The 21,520-nt window shown below is 39.1% G+C and overlaps 1 protein-coding gene across 4 annotated transcripts; it reads left to right on the forward strand.

The window, feature by feature from the left end:
- Window positions 1–760: 760 nt before the first annotated feature.
- On the forward strand, window positions 761–6,170 carry LOC131011363 (BTB/POZ domain-containing protein At5g47800-like). 4 transcript variants are annotated; one of them, XM_057939162.1, is made up of 7 exons: window positions 761–962; window positions 1,352–1,532; window positions 1,626–1,710; window positions 1,794–1,863; window positions 2,268–2,666; window positions 4,702–5,370; window positions 5,548–6,170. In XM_057939162.1, exons 3-7 carry the CDS (start codon window positions 1,652–1,654, stop codon window positions 5,965–5,967), a joined length of 1,617 nt encoding a protein of 538 aa, XP_057795145.1. In that variant the 5' UTR covers window positions 761–962; window positions 1,352–1,532; window positions 1,626–1,651; the 3' UTR covers window positions 5,968–6,170. The 4 variants fall into 4 exon arrangements, with proteins under 4 accessions (XP_057795145.1, XP_057795146.1, XP_057795148.1 ...); XM_057939163.1 differs by having other exon boundaries at window positions 1,650–1,710; XM_057939165.1 differs by lacking the exon at window positions 1,352–1,532.
- Window positions 6,171–21,520: the final 15,350 nt, after the last annotated feature.

The following is a 21,520-nucleotide window of genomic DNA, read 5'->3' on the forward strand; positions in this document are numbered from 1 at the left end:
ATTTTATATCAAACACACAATAAATATTAATCTACAACTCCTTAATTCTCGTGTCGAAACCAAATGTGTCAAGATTAATGGGATGGAGGTAGTATTACTCTTTAATCTTTTCTCTCTAACTCAAAATGATATTTTTAATTTATAATTTTAATTATTCAATTAAATATTTTGACAACATATAAATTTTGTTCTATTACATAATTTAAAAAAAATCTTATTAGGTATTGGAACTTATAAAATATCTTGTACATGACAAACATTTTCAACACTCACAACTCAATCGTGAACTCATAGTTCAAAGCCCTAATCATGCAAACCCACATCTCGAACCCTTAAATCAACCTGAAAGGCTAACCCGCAATCCAAAATCGTGAACTATGGCTTTGAATCGTGAACTCACAATTCTCTAAGGTCAAAATTGTGAAATAATGGCTTAAATGATAATTTAAAAATAAGGAAATTATTTTGTGATAAAGCATATCAATGTTTCATTACTAGTCCACCTATATTGTTTAGGAAGACTATCGTTTAAGTCACATGGACAGTTTCGACTTCCAGTTCAACATTCATTCGCTAGAATTGTTCATGGTGTGCAAAACATAAAAAATGAAAATTCGTGCATTTTAAAACATGATTTATAATTCATGTATAAAATTAAAAATATGTGAAAGTTCATGTATTTAGGTACCTTTGCAGTTAATACACATACTCGACGTGGTATTTGCTTTTATGTCATTGTTCAAGTGGCTTATTATTACTTCACATTTACTACACATTTTGCAGACAGCTTTTTTTGTTCTTCACTTCCTTCTCCAATGGCTTTCACTCTTTCCTACTCTTAGATGCTAAGAAATAACCCAAGCTCAGCATTAGAAATGAAGCTAGCTACCAAAAATCTCTAATATGCATGTATGATCATTCTCTAAAATCTTGAATCTGCAGCTGTTGTACTCAATTTTGAGGTATGTTTGTAACCTTGATGCTTATATTCCCTAATTCTGCATATTGACAAGAAGTAGTGTATATGGTTTGGTCACTTGTGATTCTATAACAAACTGATATCTAAAGCAAAGCAAGAACACAGAGTTGAAAAAGTAAAGTTATTGCTACTACAAAATTTGGATAGCTACCATATTTATATAATATAAGTGGACAGTGCTTTTCAGGAATTTGTGTTTATGATGCTGGGATCCAAATGTTAAAGCATTATATTCGACATATATGGGTGCCTGCTTATTTTTTGCTTTAGTCTGTTCCCTCATTTTGATGAAAAAGAAATACTCCAAGTTCCAGTTTTGTTTTGATTTCGACAGCCTCTCACCTACAACCATTTTTTCTCAACTTTTTGTAGGATTCCCATTTCCAAATTAGTTAAAAGATCTGCAAAAGTCACTTTATCAGTAAAGATTCCATTGCCTTGTTTTTGACTGATCCATGAGCTAGATCAAGAATCCTTCGAGAATTTGAGTAGATGTTTGAAGTGTGACAATAATATCTCTGATTATATATAATCCACTTTTGAAAATAAAAAGGTGATTTCATAAATTACATTTTTCAATATCTTTGTGCCTTAGAAGAAACATCATATCATATGTAACTAGTGATTTCTGCTCTATCAATAACAGGAAAGGTAATCTTCATCACTGCAGAAATGAAGTTTATGAAACTTGGATTGAATCCAGACACCTTCTACACCGAAGATGCCACGAGGTAGGCCATAATTTGAATGTGTATATGGTTGTTTAATAATATCTATAATCTGTTGCAGATAATAATTTCGAAATTTTGATCAGGACCGTGATATCAGATGTGCCAACTGACCTCACCATTAGGATAGATGGCATCACCTATCTTCTCCACAAGGTGAATTCTTGTGTTAAAATGTTAGTAATCCAATATCTTAGAATAATTAATTAAATGGGGAAACTAACCGTCTCAATACACCAAATTTTACTCAATTGTTCTTATTTTTTCACACGCTGGTCAATTTTCGACGAATTAATGTCATCGTAATTAGCTGAAGTGGCGTAGACGTCTAGCCACATCGACCGTTTAGCGTTAATTTGGGGTTAATTGACAACTGTGTGAAAAGATCAAAACAATTGATAATTTACGTATTTAAAGGTAAATTTTTTAGTTCACGTGCAAAATCAAAATTCCGTCAAAGCTAAGCGCAATTATCCCTAGTAGTAATGTTTACTTTTGTTTTTGTCTTTTTGTTTTTTTTTTTTTCTCTCTAAAGAACACTGGTTTTGTACCTAGCTCAGTCTTGTCTTGTTCCAAAATGTGGGCTATTGCAAAGGCTTTTCTCGGAGAAAGACGAGGGCGGGGACGTGTCGGTGGAGCTCCACGACATTCCGGGAGGGGAGGAGGCGTTCGAGCTTTGTGCTAAGTTCTGCTATGGCATCACAATCAGCCTCAGCGCACACAAGTTTGTGGCAGCCTTATGCGCTGCTAGCTTCCTGCGAATGACCGAGAAAGTCGAAAATGGGAACTTGATCGCCAAGCTAGAGGCGTTTTTCTCGTCGTGCATCCTCCAAGCGTGGAAGGATTCTCTCATTGCGCTGCACAACGCTGAGAGACTCTGCGACTGGTCTCAAAATCTCGGCATCGTGAGGCGATGCATCGAGTCCATAGTCGACAAGATCTTAACACCTCCAACAAAGGTTACACATTCTTCGTCACGCTCTCATTGCCTTCTCTACTTTTTCACGCTGCCATTTTTTTATTTATCAAATTATGTGACTTCTCTTTAATTGATAAATTTATCATGAGAAAAAATGGAATAATAAAATTTTTCTCTTTTAAGTGTCTCATTTCTTTTCGATCATTTCCTACAAGAAAGCGAATTTTATCATTTCACATTCATTATTTTCATTCCAAGGAAAGATAATATTATCACACCAAAAATGGAGGGATAATATTATCCCTCCTTAAAGTGAAATAACGAAGGAAAAATGATGAACTTCTCTTTTGTATAAAATGTGGGAAAAGAAATGAGGCATTTAAAGGCATAAATTTTTGTGATCGCTCATTGTCCAATGATAAATTTATCCATCAAAGTAAACGCAACCTGATAAATTTATGAATCAAAGAAAACACACCCTTAATATACAATGTTTCCACTTTTTTTAGGCCTAAATACACGAATTTTAACCAAATTTTGGCTTTGTACATAGACTAAACATTATATCTCAATACACATCAAACTTTGACTTGTTCTCATTTTTCACATGGTCGTCAATTACCTCCAAATTAGTGTTGAGTTGGAGGCTTGAAATATCTATATGATCGATTAGGGGTGAGCAGAAACCGAACCGACACTGAAAACCGAACCGAACCGAATTGGATTGGTGCGGTTCGGTCCCAATTTCATTGGTTCGGTTTTCGGTTCGGTTTTGAAAAGTAAAAAACGAAAATTTTCGGTTTGGTGTCGGTTTCCATTTTTTGGTTCGGTTTTAAACCGAACCGAACCGATACATATTAATATTTTATTATATATAATTTTTTTATAATATATAATTATTTTTCTAATCTTTTAACCTAAAACTAAAACCCTAATTCACAATTATAATATATAATTATTTATCATGTTCATGTTGTGGGGATTTGACATTTGAAATTTGTGTATTTTACATTATTTTATAATTTTTAATTGGTATTTTCGAAAAAAATAAAATAAAATAAATTGCATTGTTCGGTTCGGTGAACCGAACCGAAACCGATGATTTTATCGGTTCGATTCCGGACCCCCAATTGGTGCGGTTTGGTTCCAATTTTAACCATCGGTTCGGTTTTCGGTTTTGAGTTTTTGGTTCGGTTTTGCACCGAACCGAACCGATGCTCACCCCTATGATCGATGGTACTATATGACATATTTGGATATCTATGTCACTTCAGCTAGTCATGATGCCATTAATTAGTTGAAAATCAACAATAGTACCCCCTCCGTCCCATAACAAGTGTCTTAGTTTCCTTTTTGAGCTGTCTCATAATAAGTGTCCTAGTTCTAAAATAAGAAAGTGGGCTCCACCAATTTTTATTTTTCTCTTTAATAATACTCACCTAAATTTATGTGTCGAAACAAACTAAGACATTTGTTATGAGACGGAGAGAGTATGAAATAGTTGGATGTCAATTTTCACAATTTGAATGTTAACATGGCCCCTTAAACGTGACATGGAACATCCGTCGTCACGATACCCTCTTCAGGCACTGGCGGTCTGAGCATGGGACATGAGGTGTACATCTGTATCCCCCCAAAAAAATTTATTAGTAGTATTATATAGTATTTCCTCCATCTCATTATAATTGTCTTGTTCTGGACACGATTAGTTAGGAAGAGGTTAATTAGATTATTAAGTGGTGTGGTGTAGAGTTCAAAAAGTGATGTTGACCCCAAAATTCTCACATTTTGAGACTAATATTTTTGGTATTTTGTACCCTTAAAAATTTCAAATATTCCTTTAATTCTAAATCCCTTTTTGCTTTTGTTTTTTTCTCATTACAAGCATGGGCAGTTGTCGGTGGAGAAAACAATGTACGCGACTTAGATCTCATCCCTTTATAATTATGTACCTATTTGTCGCACCCCAAATTTAAAAATCTTGAATTCGTCACTATGATCACATCCCTTTATAATTATGTACCTATTTGTTGCACCCTCAAATTTAAAAATCTTGAATTAGTCACTATCTTCAGGTGAAGTGGTCTTACACGTATACGAGACCGGGATACGTAAGGAAACGGCGCGACTCAGTGCCAAAGGACTGGTGGACAGAGGACCTGTCCTGCCTCGGCATAGACATGTTTAGCAGCATAGTTACCACCATCACTTCAACCAACATGCTGCAGCCGCGGCTCATCGGTGAGGCTCTGCACGTCTACGCCCACTGCTGGCTGCTCAATGCCTCCGAGGGCTCCCCGGGCAGCAAACGGAGAGTCCTTGAGACCATTGTGAGGCTCATCCCAGCGGAGAAAGGCTCTGTCTCCATCAAATTCCTGCTGAGGCTCCTCACCACCGCCAACTCTCTCGGAGCATCTCCCGTGTCGAAGGCACAACTCCTGAGGCTGTGCGGGCTGCAGCTAGACGACGCCACGCTCAACGACTTATCTCAATCCGACATTGATTTGGTTAAGACGGTTGTGCGGAGTTTCTTGAGGCAGTGGAAGCGCCGCAACTCCGCAGGCGAGGGACAACCGCTCCGAGCAATGCATAAGGTGGGAAACCTCATTGATTCCTATCTGCAGGTAGTTGCAAAGGATGCAAGAATGCCAGCTCAAAAAATGGTGGCTCTGATTGAGACTCTTCCAGCAACAGCACGGCCTCAACACAACCATCTCTACAAAGCAATAAATATTTATCTCAAGGTATATATATTTCAAACACTTTTTCTTTTTTTTTTTCCAAAATATGTGCTCGTATCAGTATACCTATTATACAAAATTTCATTTTTGCCCGTTATTTCCCTCTTATTTATTGATTTTAAGTGTGAATGCTTTGCTAGTAGTGTTTTCTAAATTCCCATACATAAGTTGTATTTACAGGAGCATCCTGAGGTGAGCAAAGCAGATAAGAAACAGCTCTGCAGCTTCTTAGACTGCCAGAAACTGTCTCCAGAAGTGCGATCTCACGCCGTCAAGAACGAGAGATTGCCGTTAAGAACGGTGGTGCAAGTGCTCTTCTTCGACCACGAGAAAACCAACGCGTCTTCGCAGCAGCTTCAGAGAGATGATCTGAGCAAACTAAAAGTAAGTAGCAGTGCAGGCAATGGTACAAGACCTAAAGCGGCCGGAGCACTTCACCGCTCCTCGAGGAAGTTGGATGACAAGCCAGAGCTCAGCCAAGAGTTGAGCTTTAAGGTGAAGCTGGAGACGGAAAAGGAGAAGAAGAGGGAAACCGCGGCTGCACCTCAGCTGAATCCTCACAACAAACCTCAAATCAGAGGTGTATACATTAAACGCTGAGAAAGATATATAGCTCACAACATTTTCTGCTTCTTTCTTTCTCTTTATTAATATTCATTGGAGTTGTAGGAGTGAGATTGTGAACATATATATCCTCTGCAAATCAAGAGGCAAGACATAGAAATATACTAGAAACAAAGTTAGTTATTATTCTTTATAAATTTGAATAAAAAGTGTGAGTATATATAGCTGTTTTATTTTTATTTTTTTGTGTGATTGGAACTGTTAGTTTTGGTGAGCATTCCACGTGTGCATGAGAGCTGAGAGCCATTTACAGTTAGTTTGGGGATTTATTAGCAAATACTGATTTGTTATAACGGCTTGACTTTCCCTTCACGCGACTGGTAAAAGGCAGCAGCTCAGCTCATACTTTCTATTATTAATACTGCTCAAGTTAGTTTGTATAGGTTGTTGAAAGTTGTGAGAGTGATTTACTTGTATAGGAAGAGTTTAAACACGAGAGGAAAGATCTGGAGAGATACTCTTGTTCATTCATCTTCACAGTGTAATCACCATAGCCAATTTTCTGGTTTTGAATCTATTGAAAGCAGTCACTTCGCCGTGGATGTAGGCAATTTGCCGAACCACGTAAATCTTGTTTCATTAGCTGGTTAGGGTTTACTTTTGTGTGTTTCCTTGCTCGAAAGTTTTCGGTCTTGATTCTCAACAGATTGGCGCCGTCTGCCGGAATCGTATCCACGACGCGATGAGCTATATGAAGTTCGACGCAGAGAAGTTTAACGGCAAGAACGATTTTGCTTTATGGAAGATAAAGATGAAGGCTATGCTCGTGCAGCAAGGCCTTGTTGGAGCGCTGATGGGGGAGAAGGGATTTCCTGAGGATATCAAGAAAGCTGAGAGAGACGAGAAGATGCAAAAAGCGCATAGCGCTATCATTCTTTGTCTCGCGGATAAGGTACTCCGAGAAGTAGCTAAGGAACAAACGGCAGCTGAGGTATGGCAGAAACTAGAGTCTCTTTATATGGTTAAAACTCTAGCGAATCGCCTTTACATGAAACAAAAACTGTATTCCTATAAATTCACCGAAGAAAAGGGAATGGAAGATCAGTTGGATGAGTTTAACAAATCTATAGACGATCTTGAAAATATAGATGTTAAATTAGAAGATGAAGATAAGGCGATTCTACTTTTGAATGCTTTGCCTAAAAGTTTTGAGCATCTAAAAGATGCTATGCTGTTTGGGAGGGAAAATTCCATCACCCTTGAAGAAGTGCAGAATGCTCTGAGGGCAAAGGAACTCCAGAAAGCTAATGAAGGGAAACAAGAGGTCTCCAATGAAGCTTTGAACGTCAAGAAGTTCAAGAAAGGAAAGGGAAAGAAAGCTGCTCAAGAATGGAAAAAGTCTGGGCAGAATAAAGAGAAGGAATCTGATACTAAGGAAACAAGAAAGTGCCATTTCTGTAAGAAACCTGGGCATTTGAAGAAGGATTGCTTCTCTTGGAAAAAGAAACAACAAAATGAGAAAGCTCCAGTCACTAATTCCACTAGCTCAGCTGAAGAGTTTGATGTTGCAGAGGCTCTAAATACAGTTGATAAGATGATTGATCAACAATGGATTTTGGACTCGGGCTGCAGTTTTCATATGTGTCCCAACAAAGAATGGTTTACTGATTTAAAGATGCAATCCGCTGGATCAGTTATGTTGGGAAACAATGAAACATGTTCAGTTCAAGGGATTGGAAATATAAGACTTAGATTACATGATGGATCTATCAAGTGGTTATCTAATGTCAGATACATTCCAAAGTTAAAGAGAAATCTAATCTCTTTGGGCACTCTGGAATCAAAAGGCTACAGCTGGAAGTCAGAGGATGGACTATTGTGTATACTCAAGGATGGCAGAATCGTCATGACAGGCACAAGAAAGTCCAGCTTGTATTACTTGATGGCTGAAACATTAGTTGGTGAATGTGAGAATATCACCAAAGAAGATTGTATAGTTTGGCATAGAAGGTTGGGGCATGCTGGTGAGAGAGCTATGAACGAATTGGTAAAGCAACAAAAGATCGCATATGCTGGAAAACTGAAGAAGAATGCATGTGAGCAGTGCATTTTGGGCAAGAGCAAAAGGCAATCTTTTGGTGTGGGCCAACATTTGTCAAAAGCACCCCTAGATTATGCTTATGCTGATCTTTGGGGACCTGCAAGGACAGAAACTCTAGGAGGAGGCAGGTATTTCCTATCCATAATGGATGACTACTCTAGAAGAGTATGGGTATATATCCTCAAGAATAAAAGTGATGCACTGGCCAAGTTTAAGGAATGGTGCATAGCAGCTGAGGTGGAGAAAGGTACATCTCTCAAGTGCCTCAGAACGGACAATGGTCTTGAATTCCTTTCAAAAGAATTCAATGACTACTGTAAACTCAAAGGGGTGCAGAGGCATAAAACCGTACCAGGCACTCCACAACAAAATGGTGTCATTGAACGCATGAATAGAACACTGCTGGAGAGGGTCAGATGCATGTTACTCAGTTTAGGATTGCCCAAGAGATTTTGGGGTGAAGCAGTAACCACAGCAGCTAAGTTGGTGAATAAATGTCCTAGTTCAGCTACTGGTTTTGGAATTCCAGAACAAATGTGGAGCAATAGAGCCCCAGACTACTCAAAACTTAAGGTTTTTGGGTGCTTAGCATATATGCACATGAAACAAGACAAGCTTGATGCTAGAGCATTAAAGTGTATAATGTTGGGATATGAAGAAGGCACAAAGGGGTACAGATTGTGGTGTAATGAAGCTGGCATGAATAAAATCTTAGTGAGCAGGGATGTGGTATTCAATGAAGAAGTCATGCCTCAAAAGGTTAATAAAGGAAAAGATGATGTAGCCTCAACCAGTGGAAGCAGAGGCATTACACAAGTTGAGGTGGAGCAGGTTAGAGATGCTCAATCTCTGCCACAAGAAGAGAATCAAGTTCATGTTGAGGATGAAGAATTATCAGATGAAGCTGATGCAGATTCTGATAATGATAACCTAAGAAACTACCTGCTGGCCAGAGACAGAGCAAGAAGGGAAATACATCCTCCGACAAGATACACTCAGTCTGACCTCATAGCCTATGCTATTTCTATTGCAGAAGATACAGAATATCAAGATCCAATCAGTTATGCAGATGCTATGAAAAGTGCAGATAGAGAGCATTGGATCCTTGCAATGAAGGAAGAGCTTGAATCGCTTGAGAGAAATAAAACTTGGGTTCTGGTAAACAAACCTAAGAATCAGAAGCTGATTAGTTGCAAGTGGATCTTTAAAAGGAAAGTTGAAATGATTGGTGATGAAGAGAAAGTCAGGTTTAAAGCAAGGCTTGTTGCAAGGGGTTTTACTCAAAGAGAAGGAGTGGACTTTAATGAGATATTCTCTCCCGTGGTAAAACACTGCTCCATCAGATTGTTACTATCTTTGGTTGTGAAGAATGACATGATTCTAGAGCAATTAGATGTGAAAACAGCATTTTTACATGGAAATCTAGAGGAAATCATATATATGAACCAGCCAGAAGGTTTCATAGATCCAGACAATCCTAATCAAGTATGTTTGCTGAAAAAGTCTCTATACGGCTTGAGACAAAGCTCAAGGCAATGGTACAAGAGATTCGATGAAGAAATATCCAATATTGGATACAGAAAATCTCTTCATGATAGTTGTGTTTATATTAAAAGGCACAAAGATAAGGCAGTTTCTTACCTCCTCTTATATGTGGATGATATGTTGATTGCAAGCAATTCTCAAAAGGAGATTATTTGCTGAAAAATGAATTGCAATCCAGGTTTGAGATGAAGATGCTGGGGAATGCCAGGAGGATCCTTAGCATGGATATAATCAGAAACAAGGAGAAGGGAGAGTTATGGTTAATGCAGAGAGATTACATTCTGAAAATTCTCAAGAAATTCAGAATGGATGCATCCAAAACTGTTTCCACTCCCTTAGGCCAACATCTGAAACTCAAAAGGGATCAAGAACCACAAAATGAAGGAGAGTACAGAGATATGTGCAGAGTTCCATATGCAAATGCAGTAGGAAGTATGATGTACACTATGGTTTGTACCAGACCTGACCTATCTCATGGGATGAGTGTTGTAAGTAGGTACATGGCTAATCCGGGCAAATATCACTGGGATGCTGTGAAGTGGATGTTTAGATATCTCAAGGGAGCAGCAGATTGTGGTATTTTGTTCAAGAAAAAGGATCAGAGTGAAGAGAAGCCATTAAAGGGATATGTAGACTCTGATTATGCAGGAAGTTTGGATACAAGAAAATCTCAAACCGGGTATATTTTCACCCTCTATGGATCTGCTGTCAGCTGGAGATCTTTATTGCAACCTGTAGTGGCAATTTCCACCACAGAGGCAGAATTCATGGCACTTACAGAAGCAGTAAAGGAGGCTCTATGGTTGAAAGGGATGCTGTCTGAACTTGGGATTGAGCAAAGTTTTGTGGAGGTAAATTGTGACAGTCAGGGTGCAATTCATCTTGCAAAGCATCACACTTTCCATGAAAGATCAAAGCATATAGATGTAAAGTATCATTTCGTGAGAGACATAGTCAACAAGGGTGAAGTCAAAGTGGTGAAAGTTTCCACAGATGAGAATGCAGCGGATATGTTGACTAAGGCATTGCCAAGCTCTAAATTCAATTATTGTTTAGAGTTGGTTAATGTGTTACCCTTTGCTTAGTGCAAAGAACTGGAAGCCCTGTGATGGGGCATATTGCGGAGGAACTGCAACTTTGATAGGTTCATGGTGTGGAATCAGTTCACCAAGGTGGAGATTGTTAGTTTTGGTGAGCATTCCACGTGTGCATGAGAGCTGAGAGCCATTTACAGTTAGTTTGGGGATTTATTAGCAAATACTGATTTGTTATAACGGCTTGACTTTCCCTTCACGCGACTGGTGAAAGGCAGCAGCTCAGCTCATACTTTCTATTATTAATACTGCTCAAGTTAGTTTGTATAGGTTGTTGAAAGTTGTGAGAGTGATTTACTTGTATAGGAAGAGTTTAAACACGAGAGGAAAGATCTGGAGAGATACTCTTGTTCATTCATCTTCACAGTGTAATCACCATAGCCAATTTTCTGGTTTTGAATCTATTGAAAGCAGTCACTTCGCCGTGGATGTAGGCAATTTGCCGAACCACGTAAATCTTGTTTCATTAGCTGGTTAGGGTTTACTTTTGTGTGTTTCCTTGCTCGAAAGTTTTCGGTCTTGATTCTCAACAGGAACCATGTGCCCTTTTGTTTGTGCACACCTTTTCTTTCTTTCACTTTTTTTAATCTCATTAGGAAACGTGTAATGTTTGGTTTGAGTGATATATAAAAGGGCGGAAATGCAAAATTAACCTATAAAATAAATACTATCACATATAAAGTCATAAATATAAAATTATAATAAAAGTAGTCAATTTGACATGAAAATACTATTTTACCTCATATGATGTTGACATAAAGTAATACTATCATATTAAAATAAAATAAAAAATAAATTCTTCTTTTTATTCCTTTTACACGGCTGACTCTACTTAGCCTTTAATTAATTTATTTTTTTATGTCTTTTTGTTGATGTTATTTAATCTTGAGCTGTTCTCTTTATTTTTTATTTTATTATTATTCTTATTATTTGCATTTTCGTTTGTTTCATTCATTCGTTTTTCAATTAATATCATTAATTTCTTTTTCTAAATGGTTGAATTCATTTTATTCATTCTTTTTCATTTTTTCTTCTTTTTTTTGGCTTTTTATTTTTATTTTCTGATTTTTGCATTAAATTGCTACTTTTAATTTATTCTTCTAAAGATTGATTGGTAAGCATAATTAAAATCAAGTTTATTAAATAGAATTAAAATCTATACACATTCATCTTTAATTTGATATTTCAAAAATTTGTATTTTAAAAGAAGAAAAATTTCAAAAAAAAATATGGCGAGTTAGAGTACACGAATCCTATACGGTGCACGAAATTATGGTACACGAAACACTGCACAAGCCATTGCATGAACCACTGCACTGCACGAATGATTCATGTACCCTATACGAAGTGTACACGAACCATATCACAGTCAGGGTGGGTCGTGGTCTTCCGTGCACAAATTTGTACACGAAACTGTGCACGCAATCATGCACGATTTGTACATGAACTGTACACGAAATCATAAAAGACTATGATTTTTAGTATAAAATCAAAATAAACCTACTTCACAAGAACAACAATCAACAATTTAGAGGCTCAATAAAATGATATATAGAATTTGTACAATTCATTTAAGACGATAGTAGGATTTAAGTTAGCGCGTATTATTATATAGATAGACGAAAAAGACTAATTAATGAATATTTATAATATTTATTATGAATATTTACTATGTAATATTCGGGTTTTATTGGCACATATATAATCATTATAATAATTTATATTTAGTTATTTAGACATATTATAGATGAGTTTCAATAATTAGCGGATATTATATACATGTTTGGGACGCGAACAAGTTGTAAAATTAACGATATAATAAATGATATTATTTAAATAACGGATAATACTATACGATATTAATTAAATAGAGCTATTATAAAAGAAAAAATAAAACCTAGAAACCCTTGAAAGCACAAAGAAGCAGACTAAGAGCCGATTTCATTAAAACTTTTTTAAGGAAAATCCAACTAAAGTAATTATCAGTCGAATTTCAACGAATTACATACTAATAATATGTGTGTGTGTGTGTGTGTGTGTATATATATATATATATATAATGCCTCTTAATTTTAAATCGCCTGATTGATTTTTTAAAATTAATTTTTTTTATTAATTATATAATTTATTGACTATTTGCCTCTGTTACATATTTTTTGAAGTGGCAACATTTGTTAAATTTATTTCATTTATACACTATAAATTTAGTAAACAAATTATTCTTTTAAAATCTTTAAAACATCTGTTAGAGTCAATGTTGACTCCGACAATGTTGGGACCAATGTTGATAACAGTTGTGTTTTCAATGTTGGGTGGAATGTTGATAACATTTATGGTGTCAACATTTCTGGGCTTCAACCAACATTCTGGAGTTTGCCTTGACTCTGTACTTTGACTTTCCATTGGTAATTGTATATATTTAATCTTTACCTTCCTTTCACATTTTCTTATTCTTTGGTTGTGGAATAAATGTTTTATGTTTGTTGACCACGTTTTTAATGAGTGGAAAGGTGGTTTATCATGGTCCAAAGTAGTGGACTGTTAGTTCCTATTTTTCAGGATCCATGATCTTTTCAACCAACATTCCAGGCTGGTCGATTGACAGTTTTCGGAGGTGGATTGCAGCATTTATAGGAAGCTTCTGGAAGTGGAAAGTGGAGGAAACTAACCACGACATGAAGGTCTATAAAAGTAGCAAGAAGTCTCATTCATCCTTATGTTTTGGGAATGCATTTTCACCGACCTAACATTCGCTCACAACCAACTCGTCACTTTGTCTTGCTGCAAACATGATACCAGTTCTTCAAACCTTGCTTTGACGGAGGAGTCTTAGGTAGCCAATCTGTAAAGGCTTACTTTGTATTGACGGGAGGTCAAGGGTAAGGGTTGAAGATCGAGGACATTGGAGCGTAGAAGACTATTTTATCTGAGTTTTTCGGCTGTGTTGTTTCAACATTCCTATTGCAAACGTGGTACCAGTTCTTCAAGGATTACTTTGACAAAGGGGGTTTAGGCAGCTAATCTGTAAAGTCTCACTTTGTATTGACAGGATGTCAAGGGCAAGAATTGAAGTACAAGGCCATTGGAACGTAGCAGGGTGTTCTGGTTGTGTGTTGATTCAACATTCTAGTGCAGTGAGCAGATAGGTTGATTTATCTTAAACAACCAATCAGTAAAGATAGATCTCCAAGAGATCTCTAATCTGTACTTTGTATTGTTGATGATCATAGTATTTTTAGCCTTGAGGCACTCACGAGTTGTATTTATATAACCTGTGAAAAAGTATTCATGTGTGTTTTTCATTTCCGTTGCATGTTGGTTTCAATGTTATTAACATTCTGTTGATAACATTCCTATCAACATTACTCTTACGAATTACACAGTGTTACTTGTAGTAGTTTGAAGACACTAAATTCTTTCAACATCAACAAATATGAGCGTCACTTTCAGTTTTTGTGATATGTTATAGGACTAAATAGTTTTATATAATTAAAAGCGGTATTTTATAAAAAAGAAAAAGATCAAAACCCATGAAGGCACAGAGACTCCAACTAAGGGTCGAGCCTCGTTAAAACCTTTTTACGAAAAGCCCAAAGGAAAAATCGTAAAAAGGAAAAAGAGTACTCAACAAAAACAGGACTAGAGAAGAGAAAGAAAAGCAAACGAGCGGAAGGAAATGCGTCAGGAACTCCGGCCTTACCATTGTCCCCAAGTAATTCCAGCTCAAAAAAGGCAACAAAAAACCCAGCAAGAGCACGGCCCACAACAAGGACAATTAAATACGACGAATATGGCTGTGATTAGCGATGTCACGAATAACCGCTTCCTCGATGACCTCAATCCCATTGTTCCAACACCCCTCTTGCCTAGCAGAGTTTGCCATAATGTCTGCCACGGCATTCCCTTCCCAATAGATATGCGAAACTCGGAAAGTAATCTCCTGAAGGCGAACTAACGTCTCCTTCCAATAGTTGATGAAACGCCAAGGAACCTCCATCGAGCGCCGCTGAAAAAGACCAACCACATACGAAGAATCCGCCTCAAACCAGAGCTTGTGCCATCCACGATTATAGGCAATAGCAATGGCTGTAATCGCAGCAAGTAACTCGGCTTCAAAAGCAAAGCCCGACCCTCCTTTAGTATGAAAACATCCTCGAACCATGGTTGTGCGGTCTCTGAACACCCCACCAGCAGCAATTAACCCCGGAGAACCGAAAGCAGAGTCATCTGTGTTTACCTTGATCCAACCGATATCCGGTGGCCACCAATGCACAGAAATATATTCCGGCGGAGGTGCTGGCCGAGAAGAAACCCCAAGGGACCTTAAAGTGAGGTAATCGTTCCACTCATTGGCCATATACCCGAGCTTCAAAGGCGCCGCTTCCGTTTCCTTAAAAACAGTCTTGACAAAGCTAAGAACTTTAGTGACATTAAAAATCTGATCTTCAAAGATGCAGAAATAGTTTTATTTGGTCTATTATTTTGATTTTAATTGAATTGTCTTTATTTTGGTTAATGTATCTTTTTTGCCTATATTATATTATTATCTCTTTTGTTAAAAACAACACTAATTCAAAAAAAAAACATATATATGTATGTAAAAAAAAATAGCTAAATGGAATTAACAAATGAAATTGGATAATTTTTTTTTTTGAAGAAAATCGAAAAAAAATAAGTCGCAGAAATAGTGGGAGAGGGACAGAATATTTTGGAAACAATTTGCAATCTCTTCCTTAATTATCATTAAAGTTAATTAAGTAAAATGATAATTACGTTAGATTAATAATTAGTATAAGTTTTTTAGCTGCATTGCCCTATTGGAGGAACAAATAATGTTTTTTCATTTTTTTTTAAATTCTATTACTTTATGTCACTATCATATGGGCATATTTATCTTTTCAGTGTAAAATGGCTACTTTTGATATGTTTTTATACTTGTATTATTAAAATGCGATTTTATAAAAAATGGGAAAAAGAAAAAAGAACAAAGGAACCCTTGAAAGCACAAAAAAGCAGACTAAGGGCCGAGCCTCAAAAAAACCTTTTCATGGAAAACCCCGTGGGAAAAACCAGAAAAGGAAAAGGAGTTATCGTCAAAAGACAAAGACCACGACCAGAAGAGCGGAAAGGAAAGTATCTGAAACTCCGGCCTAACCATCGTCCCAAAACAATCCCGGCTCAAACTAGTCACAATCGAAACAAGAACTCGCAAAGCAAAAAAGATGATGGCCGGTGAGACGTTGTCGCCATCATCCAATAAAAATAAAAAATAGTTGGACCTTAGCCGGTTAGACGCCGTCGCTGAGTAAACCCAACCAAACGAAGATCGAAAACACCCCAACCGAGCATCAACTCCAAGAGACCATTCCTAAACAGCCCCATGTCATCAATTCTTCATACGAACGCGACTATGAGTAGCCATATCTAAAGACACCGCAATCTTAATATCCTCAATAGCAAAGGGCCACCACCCTTCGATCCGGGCATGATTAGCCATAATATCCGCAACACTATTTCCTTCTCTAAAAATATGCGAAATCTGAAGTCGAAAATTTGAAAGCCAATTTAAAGTCTGTTTCCATAGCGGTAGAAAACGCCAAGGAACTTTCAGAGAACGAGAATGCAGAAGCTGGACAACATAAGACGAGTCTGCTTCAATCCAAAGCCAGTGCCACCCACGAGAATTCGCAATTCGAACGGCATGAATGATTGCGAAAAGCTCCGCTTCAAAAGCGAACCCCGAACCCCCTTTAAAGTGAAAACAACCGCGAACCGCACCCCAGTTATCACGGAATACACCGCCCGCGGCAATGCTTCCAGGTTTCCCGAGCGCCGAACCGTCCGTATTTACTTTAATCCACTGCCCTGCCGGTGGCCACCAGTGAACCTCAATCATCAAAGGGGGCGGAACAGCGCGCATCGAAACCCCAATTCGCCTAAGCGTCAAATAATCCTGCCAAGAGTTATGAGAACGACCAAGCTTAGGGAAATTTGAATCCATCTCCTTAAACGCAACTTTCAGGAACCCAAGAATCAAATTTGGGTGGAAACTGGCGTCATTAAAAGTCACTTGATTGCGGGAATCCCAAATTTTCCAAATAAAATTAATGACCCCAGCTTTCCAGTAGGACCGAACCAACGGACTGAAATCCGTGTTCCATGCAGCAGCCAACATGCTATGAATATCCAAGCAGTCCAGAATGTGCGACTTGGCAAACCAATCAAAGAAAACCCCCCAAGTCTGCCGAATAACATTGCAATTCCAGAACAAGTGGTCAATAGACTCCTCAGCTAACCCACACATCACACATCTGTTGGGGCCATGCATGCCCCTTTTGATTAGACCATCCAGAGTCGGCATCTTCAAATGCAGAATCCGCCATGTGATAAGAGATCTTCTGTCAGGAATAAAACGCTCCCAAATCCAAGTTCCCCAAAGAACTTTGGGAAAATGCGGAGACTGCGAAACATAGGCAAGAGAGGTCGAAACCTCTCCACTAACAGAAGGTTTCCAGAAGCGAGTGTCAGTCTCCTCCCCAATTGGAAGCAACAGAATATCCACCACAATATCAGGAAACTGAATAATAAAATCCGGAGTGAAATGCCAAACACCATCATAGAAGTAATCACTCACAGCTTGCTGCAGAAAGTCTCTCATAAAAGGCGGAATATGAAGCTTGTCCGCCAACTTGTAACCCAGCCATTCGTCATGCCAGAAATAAATGTGTTCTCCAGTGCCAATATAGGAATAAGAATTCATCACCAAGGAGTTGACATGCTCCCTCACGCCAGTCCAGAATGGCGAAGAAGCCAAGAACATCTTGGCATAGCCAAAATTCGACAAGTAGCGAGTCGCCATGATCGAAGGGGCGAAGTCTCGCCCTTGCACAAGCTTCCAGGCCATCTTCATCAAGAAGCTTCTATTCATAGCCGAGAAAGACCTAACCCCGAGGCCACCCTCCGACCGAGAAGCGCAAACCCTAGACCAGCTCACCGGGCACGAAGGCTTTTTGTCCACATGTCCCGACCAAATAAAGTTGCGGCACTTCCTATCCAGTTTATAGATGAGGGATTTAGGCCATCTATATATCATCATAGAGTGCGTTACCGAACTTTGAATCACAGAACGAACCAAGCAAATTCTGCCAGCCATAGATAAGTGTAGCCCCTTCCAACTTGAAAACTTATTGACAATCTTATCATAAATACCAATCAAGTAAGAAGCACGCATGCGACCAGAGAAAATCGGAACTCCCAAATAGGTAACCGGCAAAGATCCCATCGCAAAGCCAAGCTCACTAATCACACGATTCTTCACCATGGAAGAGACGCCCCTCCCGAAGAAAACGTGAGACTTGGCAGGGTTACAAATTTGTCCCGAAATATCACCATAGAAATCCAAGATTTCTTTGATTTTGCGAGCGTTTTTCATCGACGCCTTACAGAAAATCAAAATGTCATCAGCATAAAGCAAATGAGTAGGAAAAGAGGCCTTTCTGCTGAAAGCCATAGAAGTAATGTGACGAGAATTCACACAAATGAGAAATAAGTGACTCAAAACATCCTCAGCAATTCCAAAAAGAATAGGAGAGAGAGGATCACCCTGCCTAACTCCCCTGGAACAAGCGAAGTAGCCACTCAACTGTCCGTTGTAAAGAATGGAAATCCGGGCAGAACTGAAGATAATGGAAATCCATTCAATGAACTTTCCATGGAAACCGTTAACCCTGAGCACGTTCAGAATAAAGTCCCAGCGCATAGTATCAAATGCTTTGCGAATATCCACTTTGCAAGCCATATTCGAGCGTTTGCCCGTGCGATTCATGCAGCTAAAACCTTCAGAGCCAAGCATGATGCAGTCATGAATCGAACGACCTCCAATAAACCCAAATTGGTTTGGCGACACCCCAACAGCCGCCACTTCCCCCAATCTAGAAGCGAGGATTTTGGAAATAATTTTAAAGAAGAAATTTGAGAGAATGATAGGTCTCAAATCAGCCACCGTCTCCACCACATCCTTTTTTGGGATCAAAATTAAGATGCTAGCATTGCAGCCTGCAGGCAGATAAGAATTAAGGAAGAAAGCACGCACCGCAGAAAGAATATCCAGTCGTAAAATGGTCCAACAGCTCTGAAAAAACTTCCCTGAAAACCCATCCGGACCTGGCGAGCTATTCGCATCCAAGCTAAAAACCGCAGCCATAATCTCCTCATCATCAGGTATATGCGTGAGCTTCCCATTCTGATCCTCAGAGACAAATTGATCAATAATACCTTCCAGCATATCCCAATTCACATTACTGGGACTTTCGTCTTTAAAAAGAGATGAAAAGAAATCAATAATATGCTGCTGAATATTCCCCCTATCATACGAGACAACATCGGCAATCTTCAAGTGCTCAATCCTGTGTCTTTGCTTTCGAAATCGAATAGCACGATGGAAAAAAGAAGTATTACGGTCTCCGTCAGAAAGCCAGTGCGCGCGACTTTTTTGTTGCAAAAGACTGTTCTTCCTGGTAAGGAAAGAAGACAACCGAGCTTGATGACTGACCTCCTCCTAAAAAAGAATGTCCGTGTAACCCTGGTCAGAAATCCTGTTCTGCACGTCGAGCAACGAGACTTGCTCCGAATTAATCTGCATATCCACCTGCCCAAAAACATCTTTATTCCAAGCCCTGAGGTCATTTCTGAGACGACGGAGCTTGAACATGATTTTAAAAATAGGACAACGAACGTCAGTCGCAGCATCCCAAGAAGACGCCACTCGGTCAAGAAAGTTAGGGTGAGAAGTCCACATATTCAAGAATTTGAAACGTCTCCCCTTACTCATCTCATCGCTGCATTGGAAAATCAAGGGAGAGTGATCAGAGGTAAGCCTTGGGAGCGCATGTGTGTTAATCGAAGCCCACAAATTCGCAAAACCAGGAGAAAAAAATGCCCTGTCCAATCTAGACTCCACATGCCGAGGAAGTAAAATCCGACCAGACCATGTAAACCGAATGCCAGAAGAAGGAGATTCAATCATATCCGAAGCCTCAATGAAGTCGCAAAACTCGCTGCAAGAACTTCTCAAAGGCGCCGCCAAACTACGTCGCTCATGGGCCCCCTTAACGGCGTTGAAGTCGCCAATAAACACCGTGTTCCCATCAACAAAAGAAAGAAGATCCGTCCACAAGGCACGTCGAGAAACGTGGTCATTCGCACCATGCACAATAGCAACTCTAAAAAAGTATGTTTGCCAAACACAATCAGCAATAATGACTTGATCCGAGGAGAGCAGAATCGTGGTCTGAACATCCGGATTAGTGAGCAACCAGATGTTCGGTCTCCGAGGCTGTCGACAATTTTGATGATGAGGCACCAAATTAATCGATCTCCAATAGCTCTGGCGAACTTTCTGAAGGCTTTTCTTTGGCTCAATAATGCCAACAAGTAAAGGCAAAAAGGAACGACAATGCTCCTTAAGAAGAGATTTAGAATCGTCCGAAAAGCCTCGGACATTCCAAACCAAAAAATTCATAAGAATTATTGATTGATTCTGGGCTGAGAAGTTCCCAGCACCGCTTCCTTATCCCACCGTTTGTTTGCTACGTTGTCCATAGCCTGCAAACTCTCCGACTCTTGATAATCAACAATATACTCACTTGGTTGATGCCCATCATCAGCTGCCTTCCGGAGACGATTTTTTATACTTTCTTGCTGAAGATGAAGAGCCTTGTTATGATTGCGCATATACTGATCATTCTTGGGAGGACGCCCTCTGCCACGTTTAGATAAGCTTGATCCTGAGACCTCATTCTTTAACCTCTCCACTTTAATATCATTTTCTAAAGCGAGAATTTTCTTTTCCTTGCTTGTTTGGTCAGCCGAAAAAGGAGCAAGAGTGCTCTGCGCAGTCTGCTGAGTAATGGTGTCGCGATCCCTCCCATGTCTCTCCTCTTGAAGAGAAACCTGAGTCAAGCCTGCTGCCACATTCTCCGTAACTTCACCCCATGGTTCGTTCATTTGCTCCACCTGAAGAGAACCGTTGTGCGAAACTGCTAACACCTTCTTCGATACGTCCCCCAACTGCTGTTCTATCCTTTGTTCCCCATCAACCTGCAAAATAGATCCATCTGCCGTCATTAAATTGACGCCCCCCATCTCTTTTGGGAAAATTTCCACCGAAAGAGGCTGCTGAGATTCCCTCTTATTAGTAGCATCTCCCAACTGTTCGATGCTAAGCTCCAGAGAAATATGTTTAGTGGCATCAAATTCCCAACCCTTCTCTTGCTGTTGAGATCTCATTCCTTGATTATTATAATTTTCTGACGAAGCAGTGTTCATGTCGATGTCCCCCGCTGTGTTCTTAAGAATGGTATCCTGCTTGTTAGTCACCAAATCCTCTTGAATCGAGGAATTTTCGAGGATTGCGAATCTGTTACCATCCTGGGACCCCAGTTGATTGTGGTTAGACCCCGAGCTCCTGTTACACAAATTTTCCAAAAGATCCGGCCCTGTAAACTCCTTGTGCGCAGAAACACTCACTTCCTTAGCTCCATCTTCCGACTCTGAGTCAGATGCCACCTCTCCATCGAGAGGCTGCTTACTCTTGGCCTCCACAACAGCCTGCCATTCCGGGCCTCTAATGATCTTCGCCTCAGGTTCAACATTTTTCCCTGTTTTTCCTCGCCGACACTTGTCCGGCGAGTGTCCAGTTATCTTACATATAGTGCAATATAAAGGAATATATTCATAACTGAATTCAATGTTAAAAAAATACTCGCCTCCATCGATCGTCATGAATTCCGGGAGAGGTTGAGAGAGATCAATTTCCACTAAAATACGAGCAAAGTGAGCTACTTCATCA

This window comes from Salvia miltiorrhiza, chromosome 2 (assembly GCF_028751815.1).
Source record: "Salvia miltiorrhiza cultivar Shanhuang (shh) chromosome 2, IMPLAD_Smil_shh, whole genome shotgun sequence".
NCBI lineage: Eukaryota > Viridiplantae > Streptophyta > Magnoliopsida > Lamiales > Lamiaceae > Salvia > Salvia miltiorrhiza.

Coding starts and splice junctions, on each gene's coding strand:
- LOC131011363 (XM_057939162.1), top strand. CDS start 1,652: ATGAAGTTTATGAAACTTGGATTGAATCCAGACACCTTCTACACCGAA. Junction 1,711..1,793: donor TACACCGAAGATGCCACGAG/GTAGGCCATAAT, acceptor AATTTTGATCAG/GACCGTGATATCAGATGTGC. Junction 2,667..4,701: donor TCTTAACACCTCCAACAAAG/GTTACACATTCT, acceptor CACTATCTTCAG/GTGAAGTGGTCTTACACGTA.